We start from the raw sequence: 12,457 nt of genomic DNA, 5'->3' as shown, positions 1-12,457 counted from the left end.
CTCTAAGCAGATTTAGTTATTTGTGCTTCTGCAACATGTATGAGATACTCTGCAACATTTATTTATTATATTTGTATGTACATCTCACCCTCTGTGCCCATCTCTAGAAAAGACTATATTAAGAATTCTCTTCCATGAGGGTATCATGTAAGTGAAATGAGTCAGATGGAAAAACACAAATATATGGTTTCACTCATATGTGGAATATTTTTTTAAGTAATAAATGAACAAACAAAGAGTAACACAGAAACAGAGAAAAGACTGGTAGTCACCAGAGGGGAGAGAGTGTGGGGGGTGGGGGCGAGACGGGTAAAGGGAGCCAACCCCATGGTGACAGACGGAAACCAGACTTGTGGTGGTGAGCAGACTGTAGTGTATACAGAAGTCAAGTTAACTGCTGCACACATGGAACTTACATACTGCTATCAGCCAATGTTACCTCAATTCAAAAAAAAGAAATAAAATTATCTTCCTGACAAGATTTTAGATCCCTCCACTCCTGCATTTCTGTGAAACACCACATTACGTCAAGAATTAACTCCAAAGGCTTTGAAAAGATTTGGGGATTCCTCCTGCCACAAGAGGATTAGGCTCAACCAGGCGTAGGTAAAGGTTCTACTGAATCATTTGGCTTTTTCAACGCCAGTTCAGGGCCCAGTTATAACTACTATTGACATAGTTACATGATGATGTTGATTACCAAGGGAACAAAAAACATATACACTAGTATTTTTCTGTAATGTTTAGTATGTATAAAATCATTAAAATTATATAATCATCAATTTTCAAAACTCTCAAAAATTTTGGATTAATCAATTTAAGACAGATTCAGTTTGATAAGGCTAACCATACAATTATTCATTTAAATTCTCTCTCAGAAAGTCAGTTTATTTTAAAAAAAGAAAGATTCATAATCAATTTCTGTACTTTATATTACACATCTTCTGGTGTGCAAAAACATCAATATGAATATGAATGGCAAAAGCATGGCTGAAATTTTTTTTAATCACTGCTGCATTTCTTAATATTCCACAAAATCAGTTCCACCCTTCTGAACTTCAGAATCACATTTTTCTAAATAGCAAATCTGCTTCTTTCACAGATGCTATAGCAAATGTGCACAGTATCAGATGACAGTGTGTATTAACCAACAAAAAAGCATAATATTAATTTTATGGGCAAAACTGACTTACAGAGACATGGTATCTAGAACAGACTCATAATAGACCTTTAGTACACACTAATTAAAAATCAATCAAACTTACTAATTCAATATGTCTAATGCACCCATTAACTGGTTTGTTTTTAGATTAATCTGTTTCATTTACAGTTTATGGCCTATAATTAAAAGTTTGGCATATACAACTTCAACTCGGCAATTCAATTTACAGTTCACTGGATCATCATTTTAAAGAGTTAACCAACCTAAAGCATGTCCAGTAAAAATGAATTTATTTCACATTATCTCTACATAAAATTGTTATATAATTACTTACCTAAACATGCCTGTATGGATTTAAGATGAAGGTGCCACATGTGGAGAATAGAGCAATTATTGCTGTCCTTTTCAATTACTACTAGAAAGAACTTCTCTGAAAATGGTGGTGGCCGATATCCTATTGTTAAAGGAAAAGAAACATTTAAGTTAACATGTTTCTATAGGGTTAAGAGAAAGACATTTGTTTAAACAAAAATCTCTTGGTATGTACAGAAGCTGGAAGGAAAAGGAAAAAAAAGATGTTTAGAAACAGTTTTATATCTTTTGTGCTAAAAGTTAAGTGGCTATCAAAGATTAATGGGGCTATGTCATGAAGTACAAAAGCCAACATAAACGGATGTCTACTGATCAAAGATGGGACCATCTGAGCAACAAAGAATAAAAATGAATACAATTTATTAAAACACATTCATAAAAATACCAAAAATGAGAGGGCACTTAACGATAAATGAGGAAAGGAAGGACAAGAAGGACCAAAAGGAAGAAGTGAAAGGAAGAGAGAGAGAAAGCAAGAGCAAGAGAGGGAGAAAAGCCCAGGAGCAAGTCAGCCTCACTGGATGCCCCTGGAAGTAAGTGGGGCACTAACTCCTTAAAAGGAAAACTGGAAATTAAACGCAAAGAATGAAGTAAACATATATTCTGCTTTTTCTATATGTAAGATAGCATTTAAAAAAATTAACAGTCATGGATAGAGGGCTGATTGTGGCGGTACAGAAGAGACATTTTAGAAATTTTACACATTTTTTTATGAAAAGATTATTTGTAAACATAATTTTTCCCGTTGACAATTACATTTTTCATATAGGATAATGAGATCTACAAAGGACAGCAAAAACTTTCTTGAAAAATGTAAACCTATACATTATATGAAGTTATGCGTGTGAGACTTTTGAAAACTGTAAAGCACCACAGAATTTAAAGAATATTTCATTCAATAAAAAGAAAGAATAGAAAAAAATGAAAACTCATAATGGCAACTCATTGGCAAGGAGCACTGCTAAAACTCAAATTGTGGCCTCTGAATACTGTGCTCCATGGGAAGGAACAATTTGGGGCGGGGGGGTTAACTCCATTCTTGCAAAGGCTACTTACAAGAGAAGCCTGGTATATCTTGCTGTGCCTGAAAGAAAGCAAACTATCAAAACTAATGGGGTTGTGTCAAAAGGACTCAGGACCAATTCAAAGTGTCTTCACCAGTCTAATACAGGACAATGTGACCATTAAAATTATGATCACACTGACTGAAATACATTAAGTATAAAAAAATTAATGATTGACATATCTTTGTATGCGTATTATTCAATAAAGAGTTTTTCTAAAATGGGTTCATAATGACACACAAAATAAAAAGAAACACAACAACATTCATCCATAACCACCAGCAGGAACCTGGGAACAAACTCCTTTGAAATCATCAATTAAAGAGAAAGAACCAAGCACTTACTCTGCCTTTTCTAAAAAGAACTCTATTTCAAGACAGCCAAAAAGCTCTCGTGCATAAGGAAAAGCTTTTCCTTACAAATGCTTTCCAGCTAATAAATAAATGAGAATTGATAAAATTAGAAAATCATACTTGAGCAATCCTTAATGAAATAATTGACTGAAAAGCAACACTATCAATGGAAGAAACCACGAGATAATAGATTGTTGGCATATTTTACACTGGCGCCACCAGGTGAATTTTCTGAATCCTAGCATCACTAAAAATGAGACATCCTAAGATTATGTTCTTTCTTATGTCCTTCTGTGACATAAGAGTTCATTTGCACTTCACAGGAAAAATTTTAAATGACATCCACAAGTTAACTGGTCAGAAAAACTGCTATAAAATAACTTTCTCTAAAACAAATTAGTGGCATGATAAGAGTAGAAAGGGGGATTACTTCAGCTTAAAAGACTCCTAGAAATGAAACACTATGTGTGGACTCTATATGGATATGGATCCAAAAAAATTAAGAACCAACAATGCCGGGCTTCCCTGGTGGCTCGGTGGTAAAGAATCTGTCTACCAATCCAAGAGACACAGGTTTCATCCCTGATCTGGGAAGAACCCACATGCCAGGGGCAACTAAGCCTATGCACCACAACTACTCAGCCGGCGCTCTAGAGCCCGGGAACTGTTAACTGAGCCCATGAGCAGCGACTACTAAAGCCTGTGTTCCGCACCAGGATGAGCCGCCTCAAGGAGAAACCTGTGTGCCACTAGAGAGGAGCCCCACTTGCCACAACTAGAGAAAAGCCCATGCAGCAACAAAGGCCTAGCACAGCCAAAAACAAAAACACTTAACAGTGTATAAAATGCAGCAGGGTAAGGGAAGAGGAGAAAATACACATTTCAAGTCCCTTAAGAAAACAGTTATAAAATCAAGAATATTGAGGAAACTGTACAAAAACTAAAGGAGACATATGTGTACCTATGGCTGATTCATGCTGATGTACAGCAGAAACCAACACAATTCTGCAAAGCAATTATCTTCAACTTTTTTTTAAAAAAATAATAAATGCTGATAGGATCACTATAAAAAAAATAATAATAAAGGAAAACAAAGAAAAGCACAGGAGAATCTCCTGGCCTGATTTCACAATGACATAAAGAAGTATCAAGAGAATTCCCTGGCAGTCCAATGGTTAGGCCTCGGCACTTTTACTGCTGAGATTTAATCCCCGGTAGGGGAACTAAGACCCAACAAGCCTAAAAAAAACAAACAAACAAAAAAAAAAACTCAAAAGAGAAATAAAGTAATATTTTTAAATGCAGGTCTTCCAATTAAAAATATGACTTAAAAAACACCAAGCTTAAAAAAAATACCAACCTTATGTAAGCACTGTTTTCTAGTAGGTTGGCATATTCTCCACTAGAAATAGCATGATATCAGCAGACGAATGGATAAGGAAGCTGTGGTACATATACACCATGGAATATTACTCAGCCGTTAAAAAGAATTCATTTGAATCAGTTCTAATGAGATGGATGAAACTGGAGCCCATTATACAGAGTGAAGTAAGCCAGAAAAAATAAAGAACATTACAGCATACTAACACATATATATGGAATTTAGAAAGATGGTAATGATAACCCTATATGCAAAACAGAAAAAGAGACACAGATGTACAGAACAGACTTTTGGACTCTGTGGGAGAAGGCGACTGTGGGATGTTTTGAGAGAACAGTATGTATATTATCTAAAGTGAAACAGATCACCAGCCCAGGTGGGGATGCATGAGACAAGTGCTCGGGCCTGGTGCACTGGGAAGACCCAGAGGAATCGGGTGGAGAGGGAGGTGGGAGGGGGGATCGGGATGGGGAATACATGTAACTCCATGGCTGATTCATGTCAATGTATGACAAAACCCACTGCAATGTTGTGAAGTAATTTACATATTTTCATAAAAATAAATGAAAAAAAAAAAAAAAGAAATAGCATGATAATCGATAGTTCCATTTGCAGGAAAGCATATTAAAAAGTTTTAACCCAAATAAAGGTAAAATACTATGGAAAAGCACATTTTTAATCTATAAAGTACTCTTATGCTACAGTGATCATGAAATAAAACTGAACATAATAATAACTTAGAAAAAAGAAAAGTTCTGATACATGAAAGAAAAACAATTACTAGTCTGAGGGGTGAGAAGATGTTTGAGCTAACCTCACAGAGTACAGGAAGTCATTCTGATTTTCCACTAATGGAAATGACCATACAAATTCAGTAGAAATGTATGCCTTAAAAGTCTACACAGAATTCTGTGATAAAAGCTATACTCAGAAAATAAAGTATGACCTTCTAATACTTACAAGCTATAACCAGATAAAAGTATCTGAAACTCTTTGAAAATTAAAAATTATTCATCACAGAAAATGAATTCTGAAAGTAGGACATATGTTTCCTACCTTCAAACAGAAAGTACCGAGTATAGTATGTTCTATTTTCAAATTTCACTTTCAAATAGAACATTAAAGTTTAATAATTACAAAGTTGTAACCTCTAAAAGGAATATTTTAAGCTAAATAATAAAAGTTTAAATTAAACAGCATATGGTTTACATTTTTACATTTTATTTTTAATTGGAGGTTAATTTCTTTACAATATTGTGATGGTGTTTGCCATACATCAACATGAATCAGTCATAGATATACATATGTCCCCCCCTCCTCTTAAGCCTCCCTCCCCATCCCATCCCTGAATGGCCTTAGGAGAACTACTTTCTCTCAAGAAGAAAGAAATACAACCCTTCAGAGAGGAAATCTATGAGACAGTACCTTTAATGCTCAGAGTACCTGAGCTTCCTGGTATACCACACAATGTAATATCTTCCTTCTATAGTCATCAATAATCTTTAGTAAACTTAAACTACAATTAATTGGCTTCCTTAAGATAACACAGGGATACCTACTACCAATCAAAATAATTTAACTGTACTGTTGACCAATCAAAGTTAAGTTTTTAAACAATTAAACTAGGTTCCATAAATAACATTTCTTGGCAAAAGGCTATGTCACCAGTGAAAGTATCTTTCAAAATATAATTTTTAGGGAGGTTGGGGGAGAACAGGTACATGTATATGTATGGCTGAGTCCCTCTGCTGTCCACCTGAAACTATCACATTATCAATCAGTTATATCCCAAAACAAAATTAAAAGTTTAATTAAAAAATAAATATATCCAATTTTTACCCACATATGTTCTTTACTCAGAAAAAAACAATGACAGAACTGGTGTATTTGTCAAAAATCATGAGTGATGACTTTTGATAAAAGACCTACACTCAGTGAAAGTTTAGAGTTTTTTTAAGATTAAGGTATCAAACTCAAGACTATTTTTTAAGAGTACCTTGGGATGGTTGAAAAAATATTTCTGTTTCCTTTTTTTCCATATCTTCCTTATGTGGTTTATATCCTCTAATGAAGTCTTCTTGAAACACATGAAGCAACTGTGTATTTGAGCCACACTACAAATATGAAGAAAAGTGAAGTTTTATCTTTGCAATTCCATATCTTCCACCCACTACCTCTCCAATAACCCTAACGTAGAAGAAATAAATCCAACAATTTCTATTCTTTATAGAATAACTAAGTATAGTGGGAAAAACAAGAGAAAAAATAATTAATTACTTTCAAATATTCTATAGTCAATAGCAGAACTGTGAAACTAATAAAGACAAATCAACAGGTTTGCATCTTTGGGGAAAAAAAAAAACTACAAAAAAACAAATTAAAAAAAAAACAGACTGGATGGAGAAAGCCATGCAGACCATATTAAGCACACCACTACAGGCTCCCTTTTTTTTTTTTTATTCCACTTGAGAACCAGAAAAAGAAAACCCAGAAAATTCCTCAAAGTACTTCCAAAAAAAATCTGTCTAGTAGGAATTTTGAAGGATCCCGTAACAGCCAGTGGGAATGACACATCTGTAAAAAAATGTATCTACATTTAAGTAAGTAGGATTTCTAAAAGAATGGATGAAACATCAAAATCAGCTGATGCTACATAATCATGTGGGACCACACAGAGAAGAAGAGTAAAGATGATCACAAATACCTACTTAGAATCACAAAAGTGAACTGAAATTCAAAGAAAGGCTAAATCCAAACAAAAACTTATTGTGGAAATAAGTCAAGACAATTAATTAGATGGCTGCCTCATGGATTTCAAGGAAGGGAAGCAGCTGTGATAATCCTGGCACTTAATGGATGGGCTACAATCTTAGGGAATAAAGCAAATCAGCCTCCTTTCATAGTAGAAGGAAATTAAAGGACTATTGATCAGATTGACCAACAAATTTTTCATGAAAATTATAAGGTATTTTTATGTCTCTCTATACAGAAACACTAAAAAAAAAAAAAACAAACCCCTTCACAGTCATCTCCTCCAGGGAAAAAGAATGTTGCTGTTGTTTAGTTGCTAAGTCATATCCGAACTTCTGCAACCCCATGGACTGTACTCTGCCAGGCGCCTCTGTCCATGAGTAAGCAGGTTGCCATTTCCCTCTCCAGGGGATCTTCCCAACCCAGGGACTGACTAGAAGGCAGATTCTTTATCACTGAGCCACCAAGGATGCCCAAACGTGAGAAAACAGAAGGGTGACGCCTTTATGGATATAGAAATAATACAGCTCACTGGAAACAAATGTAGAATGAATTTTAAAGTTTTTAATTTATAAGTATAAGTCATTTGTCAATGCTTGCAGTTTACCAGCCCGTGTGATAGCCACAAATGGAAAGGGAAAAAATATCTTCAATAAGAATGAAGTAAAAATCAAAATGCTAAGTGAAAAAGGTCTGTAATAATATCCCATAGTTAAGAGTAGAGAAGGCAGTACACTGGGGAAATGAATTTAACACCCAGTTCACTAAAAATTAAGACATTTATGGAGATGAAGCTAATACACTCTTCTCCCATATCCCTATGGAATAAAAAAAGGAAATTATAGGTTAAGGGTTTCCTAAAATTAGTAACTTGAGTTTGACAGCCACATTTCTGTTGCCAAGAGCTGATGTGGTCATTTCTCTACAGTGGTGGAAATTTTTCCTGACATAATGTGCAAGGGACTATGAAAAAATAATGACCTAACTCTGTATTTGTTTTTAAATATGGTCAGCTCTTTCTTCATTTCCTTGTTTGAAAACAGTTGGCAACTTCCTCACCAAAGTAACCTTGTTTCATATTTGGAATGAATATACTACGCTATCCCCTTCAGTCCATAAACATGACCCTGAAGAAACAAATATCCTGAGGGCTATGATGGGATTTACAAACTCCCCATAAACAAAAGCATTCTCCTCCTTTCTTAAGTCAACTAGGGAAGAACAGTGCCCACATCAAAGATCTGTGATTAGAGAGTAAATGCATGCTTTGATCCTACTTCTATCTTCATTTTAATGGATCTCATAAAAAATATACAATACTCAGCCTAACAAGCCAAACACTCCAAAGGCATCTACTGAGCTGAAGTAAGTAATAATACAAAAAGAAAAACCACAAACTGAACCTCTATGTAGCTGGACTGTACATAAATGATTGTAGATTTTCACTACAGAAATCAAAAGAAGTTGGCTATATTCAGTATCAAACAACAGAATTATTCTCTGAATGAAATACAGTTGACCCCTGAACAACACGTAAGAATGACATATGTCCACTGCGGTGGGAATTTTTTCGATAGTAAATATTACAGTATGACATGATCTGCAATAGCTGGATACGCAGATGCAGAACTGAGGACGTGGAGAGCCGACTGTTAAGTTATAAGTACATTTTCTATAGTGAGAAGGGTCAGTGCCCCTAATTCCCACGTTCAAGGTTCAACTGTGTATCATATGCCCGTAAAGCACTTTGGGATAAAGCATGTTAATATCACCAATTCACAAGCACGTTTTTACTTGGTTGGTTATTGCATCAAGTTCAATAATACAGCCAGGTCGAGCAGTTGACTGTTGGCTCACAATATTAAACACTTCTCCAATAAGTTTCTGTAAAAAAAAAAAAAAAAGAAAAGGTTCATAGTCAATAATATATGAATCTACAGTCAATATGACAGCATCTTGGATATTTAAGGCTCTAAATATTCACTGATTTACAATGGCAATTCACAAATTCAAAGAAATATTTCAACTTTTTATATTCACTCTCATTTTTAAAATTAACTAAGCAGAAAAACCTATAGTGACATAGTGAAAGTGAAAGTGAAGGTCAATCAGTTGTGTCCGACTCTTTGTGATCCCAAGGACTATACGGTGCATGGAATTCTCCAGGCCAGAATACTGGAGTGGGTAGCCTTTCCCTTCTCCAGGGGATCTTCCTAAGTCAGGGATTAAACCCAGGTCTCCCGCATTGCAGGCAGATTCTTTACCAGCTGAGCCACAAGGGAAGCCCAAGCAGTATACTATTTCAAGACATCTAGTTCTTTGAACATGTCTTCATTTAGCAACCTTAATGCTCCAACACAGACCTGGCTGAGGACATGGCCCTATGCCTATGTGGATGGCTGCAGACCTACAATGCTATTTAAATGTACAATCTTGCTAGGGTTTGTACTTGCCCTCAACGATAGGGGCAAAGGTTGAGAAGTGGGACTCTGTGGCCTAGGATGGAGATGTGTAAACAGAGGAAGCCTAACTCTGGATCTCCAAACCACAAAATCTTTCTGCTAATAAATAAATAAGTAAATAAAAGGCAGTCTTCCTTCTCTCTCCTTCCAAGCAGCCCTCTCTTGCATAGAAACCTTTCAGTAACTTCACCTGAAGCAATTACTTCTCACGGAGATGCCCATTCTCCTCAGTACTACCTCCACTCTTACTGCCTTCAGGTCACTCAGAGTAGTAAGATCCCAGCTTAGTCCGGGGTGTAAGTACAAGGTTAGCTATGGGAAAGTAGAAATATACACTGGAGTTGTAGGATCTTTCCAATTCATATCAGAATTCCAGAGGGCGTGCATGGGAACAGATTCTAGGGTTATTAGATAAAGACAAAATGAGTGCTTGGGTAGGGATGAATTTATTGTTATGGGTACATTCACCCAAGATTCAGGATTTTAAATGTTAGTTCAGACACCTGAAAGTGTTGCCAACAGTCTGCTGGGTTTGTCCATTTGAAACCTGGACTCAACTGTGACCTACAATTAGGTTAGAGGTTAGAACACCGGAATTTCTCTAACACCATGAATCTTTGCTCCTTAAAAGTGTGGTCACTGGAGCAGCAACTTTTTACAAATGCAATCTCTTAGACTACAAAGCTAATACATCTGTATTTTAATAAGCTCTCCAGATGATTCATGGGCATGCTGAAGTTTAAGAAGTATTGTTGCAGATCAATGGTTCTCAGCCTTGAACTATAGTTCAACTATGGACAATGGTCCTCAGCACACTGAACTAATAATCTCTGGTGCTTAGGTTCCACTTGTAGATACTGACTTATTGGTTGTTGGGTACAATCTAATCATCAGGCATTTTACAAGCTCTTCAGCTGCATCCAACATACAACCACGGTTGAGATCCCCTTGCAGGAATATCTATCTGCCAGCACTATAGCTAACAAACATACTGAATGCCTTGTTCAACACTACAGGATCCCACTCAATGTCACCTTCAATTTTAAGGGGGTGTCAAAAGCTCAAAAATCAAGATAAATAAACTCTTAATGCAATATTTTTAAATAAAAATTAATACAATAAATAATAATGAAGAAAAAGTAGCAAATGTTTTAACACAGGATCCAACAGTGTCTTGATGAGCCATACCAGAGCCTAAGACAAAAGTAAAACTGAGAGTGAAGGAGCTAAGATGGCAGAGGAGTAGGACAGGGAGACCACTTTCTCCCCTACAAATTCATCGAAAGAACATTTGAACGCTGAGCAAACGTCACAAAACAACTTCTGACCGCTAGCAGAAGACATCAGGCGCCCAGAAATGCAGCCCATCATCTTCGAAAGGAGGTAGGACAAAATATAAAAGATAAAAAGAGAGACAAAAGAGCTAGGGACAGAGACCTGTCCCGGGAGTCCTAATAGAGGAAGTTTCCAAACACCAGGAAACCCTCTCACAGGCGGGTCTGGGGGAAGTTTTCGAATCTCGGGAGGGCAACCTAACTGGGAAGAAAAATAAATAAAACCCACAGATTACATGCCTAAAAGCAACTCCCAGCAGAAAAGTACCCCAGACGCCCGCATCCGCCACCAGCAAGTGGGGGTGGTACGGGGAGGAGCGAGCTGCATTGCTTAGGGCAAAGACCGGGCCTGAATGCCCTGAGGGCAATCAGAGGGAGCTAACATGAGATAGCAACTTAAACTGTGGGATAGCAAGACAGAGAGAGAAAGTTAACCAGCCCCAACACACTGCGGCCCGTTCGCAGAACAAAGGAAGAACTGAGCGATCCCAGAGAAGAGTTAGCCGGCGGAGGACCGGCCCATCCCCCGCCGGAGGCAGGAGGCAGGGGAGGAGGGGAAAGGGGCGAACTTGGTCCCAGAGACTGCATCTCCTACCAAAGTGCAAACAGGCTCCCAGTTTCTAACCAAAGACTTCCTGAGATTCTGGATGGTCGACATCTGCCGGGAGGGTCACGGCTAGAGGCCAGCTCCCGAAAACAGACACAAGGCGCACCGGACCAGCGCGCGCAAACTGAGGCTGGGACCGCGGAGGGGATAAGGCACACCGCACCCGGGGAGATAGCGCCCATCAAGCTCCTGGCTGCCTGAGCTGCTCAAGCCGGGGAAGGGCACAAAACGCAGGCCCAACCGAGTCCGCGCTTTTGTGGAGAACTCGAAAACTGGAACCACGCGCAATGCAGGGCCTGCTCCCTACAGAGCAGCCTGGAGCCTGAGCAGTGTAGACGGGGGAAGCACACACCCGTGAGCGGGGGCAAACCCAGTGTGACTGGAACACTGCGAATGCTCCCCACACAGGCCGGTGACATTTGTCTGCAGCGCCCCTCCCTCCCCACAGCACGACTGAGCAAGCAAACCTGAACAAGAGGCCACCTCCGCCTGCCTGTGTCAGGGCAGAAATTAGACACTGAAGAGACCTGCAAACAGAAGCCAAATAAACAAAGGGAACCACTTCAGAAGTGAGCAGTGCAACAGATTAAAATCCTGGTCGGTAACACCGACTACACCAGAAGGGGCCTATAGATATCGAAGTGTAAGCTGGAACAAGGAGCTATCTGAAACTGAACCGAACCCAAACTGCCCGCAACAGCTCCAGAGAAATTCCTAGATGTATTTTTACTTTTTTTGGTTTGTTTTTTTAATTAAAAAAAATTTTTTTTCTTTTCTTTTTCTTATTTTCTTTTAAGATTCCCTATTACTCCTCAACTTTCATTTTCATATATTTTTACTTTTTTCATTAAAAAATTTTTTTTCTTTTTTCCTCTTATTTTCTTTTAAAGTCCTCTGTTACTCCTCTATTACTCCTTAATTTTCATTTTACTATAACCTTGCAAAAAAAAAAAAAAAAAAAACCTATTTTT

General features: G+C 37.6%; 1 protein-coding gene across 3 annotated transcripts in view; it reads right to left on the bottom strand.

The window, feature by feature from the left end:
- Window positions 1-12,457, bottom strand: part of DMXL2 (Dmx like 2) — a 169,486-nt gene that overhangs the window by 54,759 nt on the left and 102,270 nt on the right. For all 3 annotated transcript variants that reach the window (XM_043471987.1, XM_043471988.1, XM_043471989.1), the window contains exons 14-16: window positions 8,878-8,967; window positions 6,329-6,446; window positions 1,497-1,616 (exon numbers count right to left, since the gene is read on the bottom strand). In XM_043471987.1, coding sequence (XP_043327922.1) covers window positions 1,497-1,616; window positions 6,329-6,446; window positions 8,878-8,967 — 328 coding nt within the window. The remainder of the gene's footprint in view (window positions 1-1,496; window positions 1,617-6,328; window positions 6,447-8,877; window positions 8,968-12,457) is intronic.

The sequence above is a fragment of the Cervus canadensis genome, chromosome 6 (assembly GCF_019320065.1).
Source record: "Cervus canadensis isolate Bull #8, Minnesota chromosome 6, ASM1932006v1, whole genome shotgun sequence".
NCBI lineage: Eukaryota > Metazoa > Chordata > Mammalia > Artiodactyla > Cervidae > Cervus > Cervus canadensis.
The sequence above is the reverse complement of the archived record's forward strand: the minus strand, read 5'-3'. Positions and strand labels throughout refer to the sequence as shown.